Source organism: Zeus faber (assembly GCF_960531495.2).
Source record: "Zeus faber genome assembly, chromosome: 8".
Classification (NCBI taxonomy): Eukaryota; Metazoa; Chordata; class Actinopteri; order Zeiformes; family Zeidae; genus Zeus; species Zeus faber.
In genome coordinates this window covers 13,292,227-13,316,372 of record NC_137195.1, presented here as the reverse complement: position 1 = coordinate 13,316,372, position 24,146 = coordinate 13,292,227, and the positions used below count along the sequence as shown (strand labels likewise).

The 24,146-nt window shown below is 44.9% G+C and overlaps 2 protein-coding genes and 1 long non-coding RNA gene across 4 annotated transcripts; 1 reads left to right on the top strand and 2 right to left on the bottom strand.

Moving 5' to 3' along the window:
* Positions 1-4: 4 nt before the first annotated feature.
* Positions 5-5,515, bottom strand: polr3c (polymerase (RNA) III (DNA directed) polypeptide C). Its single transcript, XM_080005066.1, has 13 exons — positions 5,458-5,515; positions 3,895-4,041; positions 3,481-3,745; positions 3,092-3,381; positions 2,829-2,933; positions 2,233-2,406; positions 2,058-2,109; positions 1,873-1,933; positions 1,553-1,703; positions 1,354-1,455; positions 1,186-1,235; positions 394-543; positions 5-286 (listed from the first exon to the last, which is right to left on the bottom strand). Exons 2-13 carry the CDS (start codon positions 4,039-4,041, stop codon positions 202-204), a joined length of 1,632 nt encoding a protein of 543 aa, XP_079861192.1. The 5' UTR covers positions 5,458-5,515; the 3' UTR covers positions 5-201.
* A 1,917-nt stretch (positions 5,516-7,432) lies between these two features.
* LOC307234489 lies at positions 7,433-11,799 on the bottom strand. Of its 2 annotated transcripts, XR_013844303.1 has the most exons (8): positions 11,360-11,799; positions 10,301-10,764; positions 10,033-10,129; positions 9,573-9,725; positions 9,284-9,365; positions 9,059-9,195; positions 8,834-8,957; positions 7,433-8,025 (listed from the first exon to the last, which is right to left on the bottom strand). It is a non-coding gene; the product is annotated as an uncharacterized lncRNA (long non-coding RNA). The 2 variants fall into 2 exon arrangements; XR_013844302.1 differs by having other exon boundaries at positions 7,433-8,957.
* Positions 11,800-13,785: 1,986 nt separating this feature from the next.
* Positions 13,786-23,251, top strand: rnf115a (ring finger protein 115a). Its single transcript, XM_080005125.1, has 9 exons — positions 13,786-13,865; positions 14,971-15,029; positions 15,276-15,330; positions 20,651-20,934; positions 21,087-21,155; positions 21,278-21,350; positions 21,450-21,543; positions 22,777-22,892; positions 23,112-23,251. Exons 1-9 carry the CDS (start codon positions 13,788-13,790, stop codon positions 23,229-23,231), a joined length of 948 nt encoding a protein of 315 aa, XP_079861251.1. The 5' UTR covers positions 13,786-13,787; the 3' UTR covers positions 23,232-23,251.
* The last annotated feature ends 895 nt before the right edge of the window (positions 23,252-24,146 follow it).

The following is a 24,146-nucleotide window of genomic DNA, read 5'->3' as shown; positions in this document are numbered from 1 at the left end:
TGTTTACTTGTTTTTATTTGTGTAATAAAAACACTCAAATTGTGGGAATAACTTCACAAAATCCAGTGTTTGTCAGTGCCAAGTGTCTGTCTCACCCAACACAGAAAATATGAAACAGAATGGAATAAGAAGAATAAATAAATGCATCATTTGAATTAGGCACTCTGGGCTGGAGGTTCAATGTGAGCGGTATACTGGTGGCTAGCGCGTTGCCGTAGTGGTGGAGTTGATGTAAGACTTGAGCAGGAAGATGGTCTCATCCACCTGGTTCTCTGTGGAATCTATCCTAAAGAGGGGGAAAAAAAAAAAAAAAAAAAGACAATGGAAAAGTTACACCTTCGCAGCAAGACGCCGTTTGACGATCAGAGTACGGAGTCACCACTGTGTTCCTACTTGTTAATATGATGACGTAGGGACTCCAGCTGCTGCTTCTCGGGGGCGGTGATCATCTCCTCCACCTCCGTCAGCTGGTCTGGCTCCGCTCCACTCACCTGCAGGGACGCCAGAATGGCCTCGATTCGCTGGGATTTCTCCAGTAGACGCCTGAAAATCAATTAAAGAATCAATCTATCTGAAAGACCTTATGCAGTGGTGACAGTGGTGTAGAGAACTAGGCGACAGAGTAATTAGGCCTCATTCACAATTTTTTTTTTTTTTTTTTTTTTTTTTTTAATGTTCTTGCTTTTATTCTTGAGAAAAGGAGGCCCCTAAAAAAAAACACGGGATTCATGAAATACACATTTCCCTCTGTTATATGTGTTTGAGGTGTACAAGATGTTGAACGCCAATGGTTCTTAGACTTGATGTGCACGCCCGTTCATGTGGATTTGCACGTTTAGATTCTGTCTCGACACATTTAATGACACTTAGATTTAAGTAAGCCGTCGTGAAAAGACCCGAGAAGAGCAGAGAATCAGGATCACATCCACTGCTGCAAGGTTTGACGGTGAGCTTTTTGGTGCTTCTATATCGTAATGAACCAGCCTGAACAAGCTTGGTTAACATGGTAGTAACCAGCAGCTTATTTGGTTTACAATAAGCTTGGCTGAAAGATTTTGTTATTAATATAAGGCTACTACTGTTATTTATTCTTCAGTGTCAGCATAATGCCTGCCTACCTCCTTCCAAACACCTACTAGATAAAACCCTAGGCAGGTTATACGAGTGTACTGGTTTAGCACTCACTTGTTTTCTTTGGTTTCAAACAGACGCCTCTCTATAAGGTTGGCCACAGTCTGAAAATAAACAAAGCATCAGCGATGGTGCATCATTCAGAAGGTCAATAAAACCTGTCAAACATACTGGTGCATTTATTTCTCAACCGGCGAAAGGTTTCACTCCAATCTCCTTTACTTTGTAACAGCGTTGAAGCAGCATTCTGGCCGTAGAAAGCTGCTTCACAGTGTAAAGGTAGAAGGTGCGAGAAGGAGCGTGGTCTGGAGTCTTGGGGATCTCCTGAAAACAAAAAAAAAATAAAACATTCATTAGATTCAAACTGAACAAATTTGAGAAGAATCTGTAAAATGGATCTCCCTCTGTCTCTTGGATATACCTGTAACTGCACCAGGTTCTCTGACAGCAGAGTGTACAACATGTCTTTTGCCTCCTTTGCTGGGATCATGGCAAAGTCCTCCACCTGCTTCTGCTCCAGGTGACGTTTCCTTAGCAACAGACGAAAGATGCGTGCAGACCGGGAGCCGAACCTGAGGACGGATTCAATGAAAAGATGGGATTATTAAATGCTGAACACACACACACACACACACACACACACACACACACACACACACACACACACACACACACACACACACACACACACACACACACACACACACACACACACACACACACACACACACCTCTACCTACCTCTCCTGTACCACAGACTCCAGTGTAGCCCTTGCTAGGTTGGCCAGAGCTTTGTGCAAGTCTGAGAGATGAGTCAACAAAATAAACCCGGATTACTTGGACTTACATCAGCACATTACATGTACTGTATAAGGGATTTGAGGAAATATACCGGAATTCAGGGAACACCAACAACAAAAGGATACTGACAACGTACATTCCTCCCCCACTGTCACCCGACTTGCCAACAAATTCCATCTAAGACACGGGAGAGGGAAAAACGGAAAGAAAATAGCTTTGAGGGAGCAACTGTGGTATAAGAAAATAGGAACAATATCAATACAACAACAATAGAGTTAAGGAGATCTAAGGACCTCGTACCGGGTCATCGACCAACAGTGTGAGATATTGGTCCAAGATGGGACGGCTGATGCTGTAGTTCAGTGGCAGGGACCTGAAGATTTCATTGGCAGAGAGAGCCTGTGTGAAGACGGCAGAGGGCGGGGTCGTCACCTCGCTCATCCTCAGCATGGTTCGCACTATCTCACTGCTTGTCTGGGTTGAAAACAGAAACCGATATTGAACGACGGTTAAACTTACACAATTCATTAATTTAAAAATCTTATTAAAAATGTAGAAGTTAGCCCACATTGAAGACTGCAACTTCAATCTTATCATACTTATACTGCAAGTAAAGCTGCATTGGGAATTCTGTATTCTCTGCATACAAATATAGAATATTAAGTTAAAAGAATATCAAGCAGTTTTTTTCTGTGGCACAATTATCAGTCACTCAATAATGCTGGATATTCCCCATGAGGGACTTCAGAGGATGCAATAGAGGAGAACAAATCATTTCAAAGTAAATTACAATAAGTTTTGTCTGGGAACTGTTTTTTCCTAATCTACATGAGGGAAAATAATATCATACTTTTTGCTTTCATGTCTTCCAATGTAAAAATGTTACCAACCCTGACCTGGTCAAGCTTACTGGCGACGGCACTGATGATGGTTTGATCTCTGAAGTGGAGGTGAAACCTCTGAAAATTCACCTGCCAGTAAATACCCTCATCACCGTGTGTCTGAGAAAGAGTAAAAAAACTGAAATAAATAAAACAGACTTTCTTCAGAAATGTTAAGACAGTGTGGCCAAAAGAATGAGAGACCTATAAAAAAAAACAAAAAAAAAACCAAAACAGTGGGATTAAAAAAAATGAAAAAACCGAATCGCAACACTCACCTCTTGATCCGTCTTGGCTTTTTTCGCAGGTGCCTGGTCGTCCCCCTCCTCACTGGATCGTCGGCGTTTCCCTCGGCCATTGAGTGTAACATGGGGAACCTTGTAGCACTCGGGGAAACTCTCCGGTGTGAGGGAGGAGGTGGTGGCGCTGGCAGGGGCGGCAGGGGTGGCTGGAGGGCCACTGACTGGTGGCCCACATTCTGAAGCAGGAGGGCAGCGCTGCAGGAAGTGAGTCTCTACCAGCTTCGAGAACGCTGAGACAACTTCACCATATTCCATGCTTCGTCCATCTAGGAAAACAAAGAAAAAGGAATTCCAAATTTTATTTCACATTAAAAAAAAAACCACATCGACATGAAATCGTTTGGTCCTCAGTACATAACACTGACCCTCCATATTATTTGTGAGCCGATCAGCAACTGTCTTTACAGTGCTGCTCATGGTCATGTGACCCCTTTGTAGTAATTCTTCCACAATCAACTCTCCTGTGTCGCCATAGAGTGTTTTGGCTGTGTAGATGTAGCGCGGGTAGCGCAGAATCCCTAGTATCCTCTCACAACTGGCCCAGTACTCCACCGGGCTCCCGGGTCCCTTTCGACCGGAGCTGTATGTACACAGACCGTGCTGCAACAGCACACACAGGGACTTCTTCACCTGGACACAAACAGAGGAAGGTATACTGTAATTATATTCGAGTCTAACCAATGGATCAATCCGTCTATTTGTATTTGGGTGTTAGCGACAAAATCAAACATCACTTTTTTTTTTTTTTTGCGTGGAAATAAGAATAAGGAAATCAGTACCAGGTCCAGCGGTGTGCCAGTCTCATTCACCACGGTGCGGAGGCTCTGCGCTCCATTCCTGATTAGGTGCGTGCCCACTTTCTCCACCACCTCGCCAAAGTGCTCTTGGAGTAAAAGACCACACAAACGAACCTCCTGTGCGGCCATCTGTTAAAGAAAATTGTGCGTAAACATAAATGTGCAAATACATGTGAAACAACAAATGACAATATAATGTATAAAGCATTTTGTGTGGGCAAGTAGGAATAATGCCTCCCATCAGTGCCTGCCATGTTGGCCTATCCAGGACGTTACAACAATACAACACGACATTGCACAAATTCCTATTTTTGAGAGTGAGAGTTGTTGAGATAGAGCTTAATAGTCAACCTAAAGATGTATTGTACAGGTACTCCTCACTTAGAGACCGAGTTCAGCTCCTAGGACCAGGTCGTTAAGCGAATAGGTCGATAAGCGAGGACCCGTGTTATTTCACGGTAAGGGGGCGTGGCCATTGCGAACGCTAGTGTAGTAAATACTGACAGACTGCGGAAATGAGACTGAGAACGGTGATGGACAACGTGATGGATGAACGGTATACAGCATATATAGTGTATATAGTGTATATAATGTATATCATAAATATCGTGTATATAGTGGAACGGTGGCGCAGTGCATTGCACTGCTACCTCACAGCAAGAAGGTCCTGGGTTTGATTTCCGCCTGGGGCGCTGTTGGCACCGTGCTCCGGCGGGTTATCTCCCAAATAGGAGCCTTTCTGTGTGGAGTTTGCATGTTCTCCCTATGCTCACATGGGGTTTCCTCCACCTCACGTCAGTAAGGACATGCACCCATCATCGTCTGACCAGCGATGGACACTTGTCACCTGGTCCCCGGGCGCGTCCACGTATGCTGCCCACTGCTCCTGGCTGTGGCCCCGGTGGAAGGACAAGCCAGGATGGGCTAAATGCAGAGGAACCATTTCACCGGCCACCACCAAAGCATGTGCGTGCGTGTGCAAGCATGTGTTGTAGTGTGTTGTGTTGTGTGACAAACAAAGACTGTTTCTTCTTCTTCTAGTGTATATAGTATATAAAGGGTGATGCGCGATGAGATGCTTGACGCTGAGATGCCGTGCACGCAGCGGTATCCTACACTACAGACTGGTCGGAGAGCTGGTCGTAAGTCTGAATGGTCGTTAAACATGTAGGTCGTTAAATGAGGAGTACCTGTATATTGAGCTTTTTTTTTTTACGTTTATAGCATAATGCCATTTTGAACTTCAGTTGATTTATTGGGTATATTGCATGTTGCCCTTTTGGTAGTCTTTTTTTTTTTTATTCTTATTGGTTTAATACTGTTTCCGATTGTTCTGACGTAAGATGTTGTAAGATCCATTTCCATCCGGGGATGAAGGACGTATCTTCCTGTCCAACACTAAACACATGTACCCGTACAAGTACAGTACGTTAGTCGGGGTTTCCGTACAGTATCGCTGGGAAACCAAATGTGGTTTCCCGCGCACAGTAACCAACCTCATCTTAAACTGAGCTCAACGCGGTCGAACAGAAAGGGTTTGTTTACCTCCACGGAGCTCTCTCGTCCGGCGTCTCCCAAAGCTCACGCCGTCACAACACACTCCTGCACTTCCGCCTTTTGGCGTCCCCCCCCCCTCCTCCTCCCGACCACCGAGGTGCATGCCGGGACGGCGGCGGAGCGTTGCCCTGGCTGGGCTGGAGGACCGACGTCAGTGTTTGTGCTCGGCGGCGGAAGGTTCGACTTTTCCTCCCCCCGATTCGGTTCCTGACGAATCGCTCGGTCGGAAGAGTCGTTCCATTCGGGTCGGTCGGTGAGCGAGGGAGGACTTCCGGTGGGCGAACCATTTAAAGCCGTCAAAACCATGATTTATTCGGGCGAAAGGCGGCGAAGCGGTCGCTCCCGGGGGAATCGTTGGGCTCGAACCCCGTGGAAAACCCATTCGCCAGAGGGAGCGTTTTCTCCGCCAGATCGTTTGAAGACCAACTGACCACAAGAAGAGTCGAAACAATCGCGTCCCCCCCGAGCAGTACGCGCCGATAAAGAAGTCTCATTTCGGGGCTTGTTCTCCGTACAATTATGAATATGATTGCAGCACACACATTAACTGCTGTCTGGTATTAGTCGTGAAACAGCAAACCCGTCAATGATGTGTTCGGTATTGTTTCGGTAAAACGGTTTAAAATATTAATAAGCAGAATGCACAGTTTGGCACCAACTAACAAATTACTTAATAGAACTTGACTCGTTTGGCCAATGTCCCATGCTTTGTTTTACAGAGCTTATGAACCAAAAACTGTAGGGTTTTACCTGTTTGATCGGTCACCCAGATATCCACCTTGAACTCTTAAAAAAAAAAAATCCATTAGTAACATTACATTTCCATAATCCACAAAGTTCTTTACATATAGATGGTAATAGCAGTTCAACGTTTGGGTCCAAGTTGTGATGGCTAGACGACGGGGTCAGAGCATTTTCAAAATGGCAGGTCTTGTGGGTTGTTCCCCGTATGCAGTGGTGAGTACCTACCGATCCCACAGAAGAGCTGCTGTAGCACAGGTCACTGAAAAAGGTAATGCTGGTTATGATAGAAAGGTGTCAGAACACACAGTGCATCACAGCTTGCTGCGTACGGGGCGTGTAGCCGCAGACCGGTCAGAGTGCCCATGCTGACCCCTGTCCACCTACTATGAGCATGCGAGCGTCGGAACTGGACCATGGAGCAATGGAAGAAGGTGGCCTGGTCTGATGAATCACGTTTTCTTGTACATCGCGTGGATGGCCGGGTGTGTGTGCGTCGTTTATCTGGGGAAGAGATGGCACCAGGATGCATTATGGGAAGAAGGCAAGCCAGCGGAGGCAGTGTGATGCTCTGGGAAATTTTCCGAGAAACCTTGGGTCATGGTATTCATGTGGCTGTTACTTAGAAACGTACCACCTACCTAAACATTGTTGCAGACCAAGTACACCCCTTCATGACAACGGTATTATTCCCTGACGGCAGTGGCCTCTTTCAGCAGGATAATGTGCCCTGCCACACTGCAAGAATTGTTGGAATGGCTTGAGGAACATGACAAAGAATTCAAGGTGTTAATTTTCCCTCCAAATTCCCCAGACCTCAATCCGATCGAGCATCTGCGTGATGTGCTGGAACAAGCCTGATCCATGGGGGCCCCACCTCGCTGTTGACTACAATGGCCTTGACCCGGAAACTGGTGTTGTAGTGCATGAATGAGTCTCCTCTGACTGAACTCAAAACGTTGGTTGATCCTACTCACCCAAACATTACTGCTGGACAGCTATATACTTACTGTCTGCTATGAACATGTAAAATAACTGCGGACACAAACTTAATCTCTTCAGCTCTGCCGCTCCCATCGGCGATCTCATCACAAACACGCTGCTTTAAGGTCCACTTTAACAAACACACACAAAATTGTAAACACTTTTTTTTTTTCAACAGTTTTTATTTCCTAGTACAATTATTCTGATGCATTAAATGACCATGTAATGATTTGGAATTGAAATGCTTCATAATCCTTACAGAAAACAAGTGCTTGGAAAGCAGCAGAAAAATCACTGAAATTTTTTTTCCCCCAAAACAAAATTTTTTTTTTTTTATGATGTATACAACTTGTACTGAATATTGTAGTGTAACTTTGCAAACATCAATTGCAGCTGAATTTGTAGACTGACGTACTGCATGTACAGTACCTGTCATGTGTAAGGTCTTTAGAATAGACATGAACAATGAGACAGGAAGTGACCTGGAGCATTCTCTTCCTAACAGCAGCAAAATTACATTTTTGAATTCTACATATGTACTTAGGTGTGAAATTGGGAATGTGACTGAGGGGGAATATGCATTAACTGCAGGATATCAGATGCTATGATGTGTACCTTAATGCACCTGGCAGTCATGGTCAAATTCCATGACAATTCTGAAATCTTCCCGGTCTGCGTGACTTAGTGGGGTATGAGACTGCCCTGTCAGCCACTGGCAGAATTTGTCAAGATTAATGTGCATGTCATTGGTATGTGTTTCTGCCTTGTCAACATCTTCATCTTCACCCTTTGTCTCCTATTCAGGCATGTCTTCTGTGTTGTTTTTGCCCTCTGAAAATGTGATATATAATATTGTTAGCAAAGTAAATAAAATACCTTTAAGTCAAATGACAGTTCATTTTGTTTGCACTGGTGATCAAGAAAAAATATCCTATTTTAAGCAGTACCACAATCAATACCGATAATATTACTTCTAATTCTGGTACTACTACCACCACTGCTATTAGTGCTACTACAAATAGTACAATTTGTAATGCTAATATTTCTGTTACCTGTACTGTTGCCACTACAGTTTTACTACTGCTACTACAGCTCCTACTACTATTGCTATGGAGTACTATGAGTACTGTTACAACCACTGCCCAAATTATCACTGCAACTACTACCACTACTGAAAGTGCTACAACTTAAAGTACTACTAATGTTACAAGTTATTCAGGTACTACTACCACCAGAACAACTTTTAATACAACTACAAGTTTTAGCACAACTACTGATACAGCCACTCTGTAGGTAGTGTACTACTTACTGCTTCTATTACTACTGTTGGTTTTGCTGATACTGTTTGTCCTAATATCACTGCTAGTTCTAGTTCCACAACTAGTACTTTTACTATTGTGTATACTGCTGCTACATTTTTATTCATTATGACCTACTCCCCAAAGTTTTAATAAGTAGAGGACTTAAAACTATCTCCAATCCTTAAACTGATTGCTTTTAGCGCAGAATAATAAAATTCCAAAGAAATATAAATATTTTCTCATAAATTACAAGCTAAAGCATACAACAAAATTTTCCTCAGAAGTTAGCGCTCTCTACTTTACTATGACAACATTATTAATTTGTACAAATGATTCACCTTCATCCTCCATGTCCTGTACTAAATCCAGAGGAAAGTTGACCACTCTGGACTCTGACGCCTCATTGTACTGTTTTCACTGAAGACGGGTGATCGTGACTTCACCAAAAAAATCAGCATACACCTTAAGTTTGGGGAAAAAAAAAGTCATGCAAGTTTTTATTTCAAAAATATTTCTTAAATGATTCAATGCAGATTTTTGAATGGACAATATTTATTGCTTGCCTTGCAAAAAGATCCTGGAACAAACAGCTCTCTGCAGATGTCATTTCTTGCTGGACCAAGCTGAACAGGCCATAGTTTCATTCCAGAGCAGATTTGCTGGAGCATGGGAAGTAACCTCACTGTGTGGGACTACATAGCTGTTACAAAAAGCAAAATAAATCAAATTAATTCAAAAAAACAAATCCAATTCTAGAAGTTGAAACAAGATTAAAGGAAATATCCTACCGCACAATGTCTTCCTCTTTGTATCCACATGACAAAATCCTGTCTGTGCACTCCATCAGGGTTGTTGGTCGGCTGCCTCAACCTTTGAAACACACAAAACCACATTTAAAGTCACACCTACACAATAAAGAGACCAGAATAAAGGGTCTATTTTTATTCCCGAAACTAAGTATCCTCATGGACAGAAAAGTATGGAATTAATAACGATAATACAACTGAACAATTTACACCACCTAAACATGAAATGATGATTAAATGCATTTTTTTGTCCCACATTTGAATGAACTACCTCTTTTTTTAGTTCCATGAGTTCAGGGTCCCTTTCAGTTATTGCTTCCTGAATCCTGAACAATTTCTCCAGTGGATATGTAGTTGTTACACCACTGCATAAAAAGGTTTGGTGGCGGTCCAGCCAATGCAGCAAATCTCTCTCCCAACAGTCCTACAATCCCAAAACAAAACCAATAAAACAAAAAAATATTACTGCATAATGGACAGCTATATCAGAATGAACGAGTAGTGAGGTTGCTTGTGAGGGAAAAGTACAATAATCTGAAAGATATCTCAGGTGTAAAACTTACTACATATAGTCCAGCTAATGTTAATTTTTTTGAAACAATACATTTCTTGTAATGTGAGTGTCTGTGCGCATGTGAACATAGTCACTGGGAAATGCTTAGCTAACATGGATTGGGTATACAGAAAAGTGTTTCTCTGTAATTTCAATTGATATATATTTTTTAACCTACTTGAAGTTGTGTTTGTCCATGTCCATCACTGAATACACGGTGTGTTTGCCACTGTCGCTTCCCTCAAAGAACCGCTTCTCTATTCCTGCCCTCATTTCTTTTTAGAAAAGGGAAATAGAAATCATTAGGCATCAAATATATAGGTAAAAACTATCTAAAGACAATACCAATATAACCAAAATGTTTAAGACTGATGAGTGCCACCACACATAAGTGGACAGTGCACAACATTTATTCTGAAGATTAAAAACAAACCAAAAAAACATACTGGTTTAAAAAATGTCTCTCAGAGCACCATCGTCAGTGAATCAGCAATAAAAAACCCCCAAAAAAAACTCTGAGGGTATTTTTGGGGGAAGATTTTTTTCCTTCCTTTGCGCTGCTGGTGTTTTATGCCTCTTTCGAGTGTCTGATGCCTGGTAACAGAAATGCAGAAGATGCTGGTTACATCCACCCTTCCAGTGAGGCTTTTGATGACATCAGCAGGGCTTATAATATTGGTGCCTGCGATCTCCACTGTGACACACGGGGCTGGACATTCCAGTTGTGCCCTCACAAGGTCAAAGAGCTCTTGCAAAGCCTGGGTGACGGTACTTCCACATGATAGGATAGGGCCCGCAGAAGATACAGCTTGTGGCCACGAAGACATTCCAGGTAATCCAAATTTGGTGGTCTTGCGCTGAATGCCATTTGTATTTTACACGAAGGCCTTTCGGGAAGGTGATGTCTCAGCTGTTGACAGAACAGAGCACAGTTTAATGAGGTTTCAAGAGTTTCTATGGCTCTCTTGTGAGACACACCACTGTTAAAAGGTTTTCAATCATGAAAATTAAATGTTTTAAATGTTCTTTGAAAGACAATTTATTTATTGAACATATACATATGTATATATTGAATTTATGTATATATAGAATTATGCAGGTGTGTGAATGTATGTGTTTATGCAGGTGAGTGAATAAGCTTCGCTGTTTTCTGAGAATGAGAGCTTAACCGTGGACAAACGTACACAATTCTGACAACGCTTAGGACACCGGGACACACACCTCATGGTAACGGGGCTGCGCCGGGTAAAGCGGGACGCCTGGTCACCCCGCCCTCTCCTCTATCTGGTTGTTCACAGTAAAGCTGGTTGAGACCAGCTAGCGTTAAGTTAAGCGCTAGCCAGCTAGCGTTAGCAAACTCTTGCAAGGTGATGTTAGCACTTTTTGCATCAGACATTCAGCTTGCTACCACAGGGTAGTATAGTGCACACAGTGATCTAAATCAATACCTCCAAACAATATAAAAACGGGTTTCCTGAATATGTTAACTTTAGTGTAAGACTTACTTGCTCTGACTCAGGCAACTCTGTCTTCTTCTTCTTCTTCTTCCTCTTCTTCTTCTTCTTCTTCTTCTTCTTCTTCTACTAGTGATGAATTTGCGCCAGGCTAGACTCAGCAAACGCGTACTGCTGGCCTCCACAGGTCATTTGTAGAACTCCATTGGATGAGTTAAATCCTTATGTGGAGTCCAGTGCGATGGAGGAAATGAATTAAAAAACAAACAAAAAAAAAAAACGTTTCAATTAATCGTCTTTTACTCCAACTTCTGACAGCGCCGCTTGCAAACGCGAGGCGCCAAACTCTTGACTCTTGAATCTATATCTGTGTGACGGTCGGTGCATCCTTTCAGAGCACGATTCACCGTTTCTTCCTCTCCGCAGATGCCGGTCAGCCCCTGGGGGTGGGCGGTGCAGGGGCTGACCTGGCCCGTGATACCGTGCACCGTGACCCGGTCTCAGCCTAGTTTTTGCCACACGGCGCCTCCCTCCCTCCCTCCCTCCCCGTCCGCTCTTACGTTCGACGAGCGTTAAACCACCGGTCGCCGACCGTGTCAGCGAGCGACCCCGGCAGCCAATCAAAGGTCAGGATCAGTATCCAAAGTGACCAACCAAGGGAGCGGAGACGTCGGCCGCTGTTCATCCCATCCCCGCCTCCAAAGTCTCAAAAGTCAACGATAGAAGTCGAACTGTTGTTGTTGTTTCTTTTAAATATATAAACTTTCTTTAAAACTGGCAACATACAAAGTATCATACGAAAACATCGCCACTGTACATACAGGTAAAACATTCAGAAAATAAAACGAAACGCGGGGGGGGGGAAACAACTAAGACGAAACAACAACACGGCTGAACTTTTGGGCGGAGTGGCGCGGCGCGCCGTGACATAATCCCCGCTGGGCCAATAGAAACGGGGGGTGAAGCAAAACAGGAAGTACCCGTGCACTATGGAGGAGAAAGTGATTTAAGCGCCGCAGCCCGTCCTCGCTGTTTTATCGGGACCTTGGAAGGAAATCCCTGTCGTGGAAACAGGCTCCCTACCCACTGGGCGGTTTAACGTGAATGGCCATCGAGATTTGGCTATAAACAGCTGTATTATATACGGACTAAAAGAGAGATTCCCAACACGACGGACCCGTCGGGGGTAGGGGGGCGTTTCTCCCAGTGAACGGTGTTGCCAGATCGATCTGATCATTTCCAGCCCAACCACCGTTTAAAAGTCGCCCAATCCGCAAAATACCAGCCCCGTATTTATATAAACGTTGATGGATGGGGCTGCTTTTAAAAATACAGCTTTTATTTGCTGCACCCCTCTTGTAAAAGGGGGACCCCCCCTATTCAATCCCTCTTGTAACAAAAAACAAAGAACGCCAGTCATTTCACAAACGATCTAACTAACAAATTATTTCACGAACCAGCCCAAATGGTATGTACATCTCCCCGCCCGATGTGAAGAAATGTAGCCCGGATCTGGCAACAATGCCAGAGAGACGCGCAAGAGGCAGAGCGGAACATTTTTTTGTTTTAGTTCGAATATCAATTGTCAACTTTGGATAAAATTGATTTAGATGAGGCATAAATAATAGCCATGTTTAAGCGGGTTAAGGGGAAAGAAGACAATAACCACTTTTCCGACATTATTTAAACAATCGTGGCGTGGCATAACGGAGCAACAGCAGTGTTTTAACGAGTCGCGTATTCAGAATAAATGACTTCATTTGGCAGCTGGGAAAAATGAGAAGAGAGAGTCCAGCCGCGCAGCGGGGAGCGGATTTATTTTCCGGGAAATATATGAATATTCACGAAGTACACGTTCTGAACGCGTACCCATTGGTCGAGTTGTGCGTTGGCATTAGCGGAGGAAGAAACTGACGGACGGAATACGTACGGGCAGCTAAAATTCAACAGGTTATGCTGGAAATGGCAATTTAAAATCGTGCCCAATGTGCCCTTTTTTTCTCCCCGCACGGGCCTGAATCCCTGTCATTAATAATAAAGTATCATTGTCTGAAGACATATATAATTTAATCAACGTAATATAATTAACGTAATATATCGTACAGGCCAGCTGTACTCCAAAGATCAGTACCATCGACAGTATTACTGTTGTAGAAGTAATGACAGCAGGCCGATTTTTATTCCAATCAACACAGAGGCGCCGCGCAAGCGTGCGGCAGAGAAAAGTGTGAATCAGGAAAATGATGTATAATGTACTCCTGTCAGTTTTTATTTCATTGTTGGTGAAATGTGAGCGTATTAAAGAGTCATATTCAATATCAACGATGACTCATTTTCTGTTCACGAGTCGCGGATCGTTAGGCTCCGCTCACTCCGGAGCGATTCCCGACTCCCGACTCATTTTAAACGACTCGTTCGCCGCGAACGAGTCGTTTGCGACCCGTTCATCACTACAGTGTTTGTGCTGTTCAGGGGGAAGATGGCGGAGGCTGCGGCTGTATCTCCTCATCGCTTCTTCTGTCACTGCTGTAAGGGAGAAGTGAGCCCGAAGCTCCCGGTAAGACGGCCGTTCGTCTCTCGACCCGCCGCGCTCGGTCCCGCGGTTGTGCACGGATGACACGTTTCGAGATCGCGTCGCATCGGCTGCTAGGCTAAAGCTCCGGGGGCAGCCGGGGAGCCAGGGAGCGAGCGAGCGAGAGAGAGAGCCGGGGCCCTCGGACAACGGCGTCCGACGAGCCGCCGAGCGCCGCGCTGAATAAGCCCGCTTGACCCGCTTTGTTTGTCCGCACGCAGAGGAAGCGGCGGCAGCGGAATATCTAATACCGCCGGGGACCTTTATTTTTATTTTTTTAACCCGTGTTTTTATGGGGATCGGATCGCTCTCTTGACATCGCACCGGACAGAACAAAACAAACAGCAGAAGCTCGGTGATCCCGTTCCGGATCTGCGTCGGGGATCCCTGAGCTCTGACATTATTCGACTTTTCTCACTTTCATCCGGTTCCAGGCGTTTTGCGGGACGTGGTTAAAACGCAGAAAGGCTTTTAGTTTCGCTCCAGCAGGGTATTCCCAAACCCAATCCTGGACACGTTGAAGTTTCATTTTCGTTTGTTTTTTTTCTTTTTTTCCTTTTACATAGTTTTATTTCAAGAGAATATATGATCAAGATGCTTAATTTGCCACACGCACCATACAGGTATGGTGCAATTACATGGTTAAAAAAAAAAGGGGGGGGAGGGGGGGCGAACTCCAAAGGCTGTGCAAAACGAAGTAAGGCAGAGTAATAAAAAACATAATAATGTGATATCCATCTAAAAGAAATATGTATACAACAAGCTGAACAAAGCAAAAAGAAAATATTGAATACAAAATATATCTGTGAATATGCATGTGTATGTACAGTGCAGTGGGGAGATTAAATATTATGTTGTGTAGAAGATAAACACCCCGCTTTCCCTCATTTCCACCGTTTGGTTGGTTTGGATAGCCGTTGGTCCATATTTCAGTTGTTAGCCAGTCGACCACATACTTGTAGGCTATGGTGGGGGGAAATCCCCAGTTTCTCTTGGCCTCACGCCTGAAAAAGATAACCTGCTCCGGGTGAAAGCTCTGTTTGACTTGTGCATCCGGCTGTAATTCTCATTTTATTCCTGGATTCCTTAGGAATACATTTGCCCAAGATGCGATTCAGGGTTCATCGAAGAAGTGACGGAAGATTCCAGGTGAGACGCCTCGAAAAGATTTCTACTTTCAGCTTTGGATGACGTGTTATGAGGATGATTAGTGTTAGGATGGAACAAAGACCAGGTGGATGTACGACACCTCTGAGCACCGGCCCCCGATTCCCTCACGCCACTCTCAACTTGTAGTTTTGTTCCACACTGGCACTAACATTGAGCATGTGCAAAGGGTTCAGTGGATGTTGCTAACGATTTTGCCTTTGTGCCCTTGTGTACCGTTTCCCTCAGTCTCCTAGAGGGCGGCGCTAACAGGCTAGATGACACAGCCACACAGTTTGCAGAGGTACGAGTATTTCTATTGCACTTATCAGGGAAGAGCATTGTTTCCCACGGCACACCACTATCCCGTTAACCACTCAAAACACTACAAACATGTTTAACTGTTGTTGTATAATACCGTTTTCACACCAAAATCAGCGGCCCCGGCAGTCGCTAAAAATAGGCGATTGACACCTTTCCCTTTACCAGGAGAAATGCCGTTTTGTTTTTTTTCTGGTGCGTCAGGTATGACACCTTGAGCACGTCGGAAAAAGGGGCGTGTCGCGGTTCCAGTGTGAGTGGGAATAAAACAGTAAAGGGGACAGCAACCTAAACAAACGACGACATAAAACTGTAAAACTTGAATAAAAAAAAGTTTTTTTTTTCAAAAGAATCGGATCGTTCATGAATGACCCAACACTACAGTGGAAGCAGCATGGAACTCCCGCGCATGAATACTCCATGCTGCAGGGGCGCGCACTGGTCCTTCGGCGGCGGGGAGCAGGAACCCGGCGGGGTTCTCCGCTGTGCTCGCCACGGTGCGATCTCCACTTGCAGAACATTTCATGGCCCCTCATCCGGGAAAAAAAGTCAATAACTTCGGATTTTGGTTTTGGATTCTAAATGGGATATGAAATGATCAAATGATACATGGATATTCCTGTCTATTCATGGGCCAGCATCCGGAATTTCCATGTGCGTCGCATTGCGCAGGTAAAGGGGCCAATATTAGAGGGTTGACCCGAGTGTCCTGTTCACATCAGAGCTGATCGGTGGTGGAGCCGAATAAACCCGTGTCTATTGCAGGGTCATTTGACCTGGGACTGAGATCTGGGATTTTCCCTTCCTACTGGTGACAAATGCCGGATGTTAGCGGGTGTTTTTGGTGTGGTGGGAAAGGAGTATAACTGAGGCTTTGACCAGTAAAGGGCTGGTATTCTGGCTGGAATTGATTAATTTATACAGCCTTGCAATTTTGACCTTGTGACACGCAAGCTAATGTCTATTATTTATTTTTAAAAGTGGAATTCGAACAAATTTCATGGTACACTTGGCAAGCTCTCGCACCACACTACTGTGCTGTAGTTGAAAACACTGGACCTATCCAAACATTCTGGGCCAACATCACCAAGAAGCTATCATCCCTTTTGGGTCACAGCATTCCGGTTTCCCCGCCTATGTACGTCTCCTCTGTGATCGCTTTCTCAATTGACCCACCACCCAAACACCAGCAACCCATTTTGATCGCCGTAACAATCGCCAAGAAAATATTACTCAATTGGAAAAACAGAGATAATCTCACCACATCTCAATGGAAAGTTGCCTGCTGTGCCGGGGCTGGTTGGATGTTCCGTTTGGCCCTTGGACCTGGGCTGGGTGTGCTAGGTGCGGGTGTCCTTCGGGGGGGGGGTGGCAGACTCCCGTCGTCACATCTGGCTGTCCCGGTATGGGTTCTCTGGTGCTCTTGGTGTGCGGGGCACTCGTTGCTGGGGGGACGGGCTATGGATGGGGGACCATCTGCCGTCGTCTGTTCTGTGGTCCGCATGTGCTGCGGCCAGGGCTTGGTCAGGGGCCTGCTGGGGGCACAGAGTGGTCCACCATGGCGGGGGCGCATGGTGGGCTGCTCTGCACCTGTGGCTGGTTGCTGTGGGTTGGATGCCTTCTGGTGCGGGGGGACTAGGGCACGAGGGTCTGGGGCAGGGTTTGTGTGGCCGCTGCCCGGCCTACTGCACCCCTGCGTTGATCTGGTTATGCTTCACCTGCCTCTCCCAGTGCCGAAACTCAAACTGAGTACATACACCACACAACAGGCCTAGGGTTTGCGGGACAGGTGGGGTGCAAGCTATGAGGGTAGGGATTTGGCCGGCGGCTGAATTCTTGCCCGTCACGTTCCTGGCCTGGTGCTGGTCACGTCTCTCCTGCAATTTAATACCACTCACCACTCCCATACCCACGCACCGCAATTTTAACTGCATTTACCAACAACACACATTGACGCTGGTGGGTTGGTGTGGGGGTGTGGTTGGCCAGAGGGCGGCTGGCTGGGCCCCCTGCCGGTGCGACTTATGCCTGCACATGGGGGTTGGATTGTATGTGTGCATCTCAGGGGTGCAGGGTCTCCTCGTGCTCTCTAGGACTGGTTTATATTCCCCGGGTCATGCGTGGGTGATGCTCTGCGGGCTCCCAGCTTTACTGGGGGCTGGAGGGCATGGTGCTTGGTAGGGCTTGGCCCGATATTCGATAATATCATGATATTTGCCGGCATATGGGATATTTTCACAGTATCAAAATATCGCCTCTGTCCGTGAGACCACGCAGAGCGACGGACAGAGCGAAGGACGGAGCTCCGTCACATGCGAGCACAGAGAGGATGTACAGTATGTGGACGTATGTACACAACAGCGAGAAAGCAGATGGTCGATTTGGACTTGGTGGCGCGGATGGTGATCAAGTTACAGCTCTGACAGCACCCACAATGCGCGCGCCGGTGACGGGTCGCCCGCGATCGGCAAGCCAGAACAGCATGTTTTTTATTTTAGATGGAGGTTTTTTTCGTTTTACATCTGCTTACGGAATGAAACAAGTGCGTAATGGAACACCCCCTCCATGCTTTATGCGCAGAAAATAATCTTTAGGAGTCTACGAGTCGTTCCCCATCCCCACACTGTCTTTAGTTGTTTTATTTGTAGGAACGGGACATGACGATTGGGGAGCACGGTGAGCCGTGTTCGCTTCACACAAATAAAAAATATATTCATGATTCCCCTTATTTATAATTCCTCACTGAAATGTTATCCCTGTGTTCACCGTCTCTCCAATTGTAGATCTATTTATTGTAATAGAATGAAATCTAAAAAATGCTGTGCGCAACTGTGCGTAATGGGAAAACGTTCTCTGTCACTGTCCCCCCCGATCAACAACGGAGATAATATCGTGTATTGCCGTCGTGGAGTGTCTATACGGCTGCGGAACCCAGAGGTGGCCGCGGGGCCTTTTTCGCTGCTTGGAGGCACCACAATATAATTCCGACCTCATACACCACAACAAATTGAGACACGTGCTGTGCACTTACCGGTGGACACACACACACACACATATACATACAGTCAGACTTATCACAGGACTCATCACACACACCACCAGCACCTGCTTTGAACACACCCTGATTACCGTCCTGATTACATCCCTCTCCTTTTCTCCCTCCTTTACTGCCATAGCTATCACAGGCGGAGGCCACGTGCCGAATTACTGTTCCAATTTTCCTGGACATAATTAATAATGTTTTGTTGATACATGTCATCTGATATTTCTATAGCTGCTTTCACACATGCACTCCGTACAATGTCCGCATAATCAGGTCCGGAGTTACCCTTACACACATGCATCTCACAACCGGAGATTGTCCGTTTCAAATGCATTTACACCTACTGGAAATAATTAATTTGTTTTAGACGAGAGGCGGAGCCTTGGTAGTACGTGCAGGATGTGATGCAATGACGCTGCAGAGTTTGAGCACACCCAAGATGGCGGACGAGGCTACCGGGTTATCTTTTTTGGCGTTGATATAATATAATATATAATATAGTAATATAAATGAAAGATTGGAAAGGAATACAAATGGAAGCAGAAATGAGTACGGAGCAGCTACACTCCATGCACGATGATCTGCACGGAGGTAAATAACTGGCGCATGATTGACGTCATCAACCCGCGACACGCCCAGTCGCTTGCTGTAAATGCTCGGAAAATTACCTGCTCTTTTCACACAAACGGAGATTTCCCAGACTTAGTACGAGGGTGCTGGCTGGGTGAAGTCCAGGTAATGTCTGATCCAAATGATTTGGACATTTGCGTCCACACATACAGCTCCTCCGGGTTACATTGGGATAATTTCAGGTTTACAGGCATGTGTGAAAGCAGCTTATGTTCATGTTTTTCCAGGTACATGTTGTTTGTTGCTATGTTTATTTTTTCTCATCCGTGGTGGTTCTCCCCCTCTTGGAGTAGTAATGATGATAAGTTGTTTATAGACCGAAACATGGTAACATCTAGGACGGTATCCGACTCAGAATTCGGGGCAGGGAGAGGGAGCGATCGGGGAGCATTTCGCGCACCTGTCTCCCTCTCTGAGGGTAACAACGATGGGGTGCCTGTCATCAGCGCCCCAGAACAGTTTGTTTTTATTTTAGATAGGTTATTTAAATTTACATCTCCTCATGGAACGAAACCAGTGCGTATGGAATGGAATGGAATTGGATGGAAGGAAACCGAGCTTAATGGGGACACTTTGTCCGTGACTCTCTCCCCGATGGCCCCCTCTCCATGCGTAATGTGCAGAAAATAAAGGGGGAAAAAAAGCAGTGTTAATTCTGCTCTTAATTTGTTTTATTTTTTCTCTTCAAAAATGAAAAAAGAACCGATAGGAGTACCGGATCAATAAGCAGTATCGGTAATCGCGTGGTCCCGTTAAATCTTAATGATACCCATCCCTACGGAGCCCCATTCCACCGTGCCCCATCCCCACATTGTTTTTAGTTGTTTTATATGGAGGAGTTGGGCACGACGACCGGGGTGCACGGAGAGCCCTGTTAACACATTGTGGACGATTTACACATATAAAAATATATTTATAATTCCCCTTATTTATTATTCCTCATTGAAATGTTATCCCTGTGCATTTTTTAAGCTTATATCTGTTTTATCCTGTTATTGTAATGCACAATTACTGCCAAAAAAAACCAAAAGACTGCTCGACTTCAAGAATCTCAGTGGACTGAAGGGTTTCCGACTGATGATTCGACTCATCGACTTTCAGGGGGCTACCCAAGTAAGATCCTTCTCCAGAGAGGGGGATTGGTGGCGGACTAGTATTTATATATAAAAAAAAAAAAGCTGTGCTCTTGTCATCCCACAGGTTTTCCACAGGACAGAGTTATTGCAGCAGTTATTGATGATTAAAGCATAAATAAAGAGTTTCATTGCAGGTTGAGAAGTTTAACTCCATTTGCAGATTAACTCTGTCCTAGATGCAATGGCACAATTATGAATAATCTGTGTAGTGTGCCCAGCATGCTGACAGTACAGGTTAAACAAGAAATACACTGGGCTAGAGGGAGGATGGTTGGGAATATTTCAATGCAAATTCTGTTTTGCTTTTTAACTTGAAGTCTTTGTCTCTCATCACATGTTTCCTTTGACCCATGTGCTTTTCATTCTCATTACATGCTTGCGTCTCCTTAATTTATTTGCTCGTTCCATCCGTCCTTGGATATCAATTGTTACGGTGTCATTGCAACATCTCTTTTTGTCTTGTCCCTTTCTCTTACCACTTTTCGGCTGCCTAGCTATGGCACCTACTGTTTGTGGAGCGGCCTTTCACAACAGACGGCGATAGCCCAGACTCAGAGCCTCGGGTCCCAGGGGGAGGCTTTGGAGGTCTTAGTGGGCTTGGGGGTCTAGGAGGGGGACCGATTGGGGGCTCGGTCCCAGCAGGCCTGGGGGGTCCAATTGGCGTTCCATTGGGAGCTGGGGAACACTGGGGGCCGGGACGTCCGCCTCGCCTCCACAGCCAGAGAAGGTACCGGTCCAGAGGCAGCAGTAGGCCGGACCGCTCGCCTGCTGTGGAAGGGTGAGTCACTGACTTGCTCTGCCTCATCCCCCTCACACTCATCTCTCTGTTCTCCTTCTAAGCCACTTGAAGTCTCTTGTTCTGCATTTCAGGCTGTAATATACAGTATGGTCACAGCGATGCTAAACATAATCTTTTTCTCCCCTACTCAGAATCGTACAACAGTTTCTTGCTGGTCTATTTGCCAACTCTGGAGTCCCCGGCTCACCTCCCTTGTCGTGGTAAGAATATGCCATTTTGATATTTCCATCTCTGTTTCCAGTTTGCCACTGTTCATTTGATGTCTGATTTTGGATCCCTGTCAAAAGCCTAAATTTATGCTATGGTCTTCGTCGTCTTCCAGGACAGGGATGTTGCACTCTAACCCCGGGGACTATGCCTGGGGACAGGGAGGACTAGATGCAGTTATAACACAGGTAGCCACAGCAAACTACAGCATCATATCAATATTGTTGTCCCTCTGCCCTTTCTTCTCGAAACGCTAAATTTACTTGTGTTCGGTCTCGTCCCTCTAGCTGCTGGGACAGTTTGAGAACACAGGGCCTCCTCCAGCAGAGAAAGAGAAGATCTCTTCCCTCCCCACCGTCAATATTTCTCAGGAACAAGCAGGTCAGTTACATTCTTTCTCCTCTCTTGCTCGGTCAATGTTTGACTGTTCTGTACAACAACGTTTGATGACAGTGTTTTGCCGACTGGTTGAGTATGAACTCATTCATTGCTTTAGTCTAAGGGATGCTTTGCGTCAAAGGGATTGATTAACTTGGATATCCCTTTGTTTAAAATTGAGTGAAGCTTTTGGGGTCCAGATGAAAAACCATACCTGCATTTGGAAAAACTGCAATGAAAGAAATCTTCCCATAATGTGGCTATATTTCATTTTCCAGTTTAGACCATTAAAGCAACATAATGGCCGTACGTGTAAATGTGTTGCAGTGTCTGGTGGTGGTGGTGTCACTGGTGGTGCGCAACACAATATGTGTAGGCTACTGCATCTGCCCCAGAGGTTGTCTCACAGACCAATCACTGTTTGGAGTGAAGAGAGACAGCAAACATTAGGGGAAGAGAACATCAAATGACCACAGGCTGCATTCAAACCTGGGTTGCTGGGAAATGAGCATTTTGTCCATCGTACCCAGATCCAGACAAGAAGGTCACTGCCAATTTCATCCCCGTGTCCAGGACCGAGATATTGACAGGCTGCAAACTAACTGTGTTAGTTCAATTCAAGGCTGCAGGGGGAACCAACTAGCCTAGCTCCTGGGAAATTGGGGACATAAACCTTCCAGTATCTATTTTTATATCTTATATTTATTATATATAAATATATACATATTATATTTTATTATCTAAGTTATTGCTGTCACATTCTGAACTATAATCAGCTGTGAAGTGCTGCCTCAACTTGGGGGTTGCCAGGTATGACCTGCATAATCACCCAAATTTACATGTATATTGGGGCTTATATGTTATGTCGGTAAACTTCACTTTTTTCTTTTTCTTTCATACTGTTTTTCCATTTCTACCTAGATCAACATCTTGAATCCTTTTTTTTGTGTAGCCGTGAGGAATTGAAGGATGGTTAGTTGGGTTAAATTGCGTATAACTTGTTCTCTTCTTTCTTTGGTCTCAGGCCCATATAGATGTTTATACCTCTTGAGCCATTAGCAGGGATGTTTATTATATCATTTTAATCAAAGATAAAGACTTTGGCGTGACAGAAAGGCATAATGAGGGCATTTCCCATCTTGTTAATATTGCCTCGAGTGACTGTAATTCCTAGGGTTTTATGGGCATTGGATATAATAATACCGTCATTTTTTCTTACTGTCTTGCCCTTTGCAGACTCCAGTATGGAATGTCCTGTGTGCAAGGAGGACTTTTCCGTCGGGGAGCCCGTCAGACAGCTACCTTGCAACCACTTCTTTCATTCAGACTGTATAGTACCCTGGCTGGAAATGGTGAGTCATGTGGGACGTGTTCTAAGTGGTGTGATATGCTATGCATGATTATTGTGCTCCGGGAATGGTTACCAATGAACTTTATTATTAACTAGAAATTCCCAGAATTTTGACTTGCATTCAGACACACATATTGGTCTCGGTGTGCTCGGGGGAACAGAAGTCTTAACTCTTGACTCTGTTTTCTTTTTTTTATGTCTGTCTTCCCTACCCGTGCAGCATGACACGTGTCCAGTGTGTAGGAAGGGTTTGAACGGAGAAGACTGCAGCAACCAGCCTCCGCCAGAGTCTCCCTCCCTCTCCACGGACTCGCGAACACAGGAGAGATGGTCCTTCTGAGACTCTCACCCCCCCATCCCACCTCCCCCTCATCCACGTTCAGAGAGAATACTTTATTGCTTCTTTCTTTCATCCATTCGGATCTACTGCAGTCATACAACCATCATTATTGTTTTTGTTTGTCCTGCTTTTTTTTTTATTTTTTTTTGCTTTTTTTAAATACCCGCTCTCTCCAACCATGTGCACTGACTGTGTCCTACAGAGTATTCAGCTGAGGTCATCCTTTGCTTGATAAAGACAAAACAGCCCAAAGTGATCATTAAGCCCATGTTTCCTTTTCTTCTTTAGTCTTCTCTCACCACATCCCCTCCTCTTTTTTCCATCCTCAAAATGCACTGCTGTGAGACACTGGTGTTGAGGAACCCTGGGCTGTATTCCAAATACCTTGCCATCTCTGCTCGGCCTGTGATTTGCCGAAACCTGCAACTGAGCCCTCTCTAGTCTTATAGTCTGTCTGACGCGTTGCATTAAGCTTTCCTCAATTCATGGACGTGAGCACAAGGGATGCCAAACGTTGGCCACGATATCGGGTGAAAGTGAAGGATTGCTTCCACCTGCCTGCTCTCTCTCTTACGTCTCGGTGGATAAGCTGTTGAGGAAAGAGGGCGAGGCCTCACACGTGTAACAGGCCCTGTTCCCCCAAGCTTTACATCTCAACCTTCTGTGGTGTATATATTACAAACAGCTGGCATCGGTTTCTTTCATTTTATTCTTCTGTTAACTACTTGTTTCACATTTTTATCACTTTTTTTATGTAAATAATTTTAGTCCAAATTATGGTTTTGAAAAGAATAAAAAAAAAAAAAACATTGGGAATGGAGAAACAAATGTGAAATCCTGGTTATCAAATGATGTATATTATATATAAAAAGTGTATGATGTATTAATAAATTGAAGGGAAAAAAAAAAGTCAAT

Coding starts and splice junctions, on each gene's coding strand:
- polr3c (XM_080005066.1), bottom strand. CDS start 4,041: ATGGCCGCACAGGAGGTTCGTTTGTGTGGTCTTTTACTCCAAGAGCAC. Junction 3,382..3,480: donor GCTCACAAATAATATGGAGG/GTCAGTGTTATG, acceptor TTGTTTTCCTAG/ATGGACGAAGCATGGAATAT. Junction 1,236..1,353: donor TGCTTCAACGCTGTTACAAA/GTAAAGGAGATT, acceptor GTTTATTTTCAG/ACTGTGGCCAACCTTATAGA.
- rnf115a (XM_080005125.1), top strand. CDS start 13,788: ATGGCGGAGGCTGCGGCTGTATCTCCTCATCGCTTCTTCTGTCACTGC. Junction 15,030..15,275: donor GAAGTGACGGAAGATTCCAG/GTGAGACGCCTC, acceptor CGTTTCCCTCAG/TCTCCTAGAGGGCGGCGCTA. Junction 20,935..21,086: donor CGCTCGCCTGCTGTGGAAGG/GTGAGTCACTGA, acceptor TCCCCTACTCAG/AATCGTACAACAGTTTCTTG.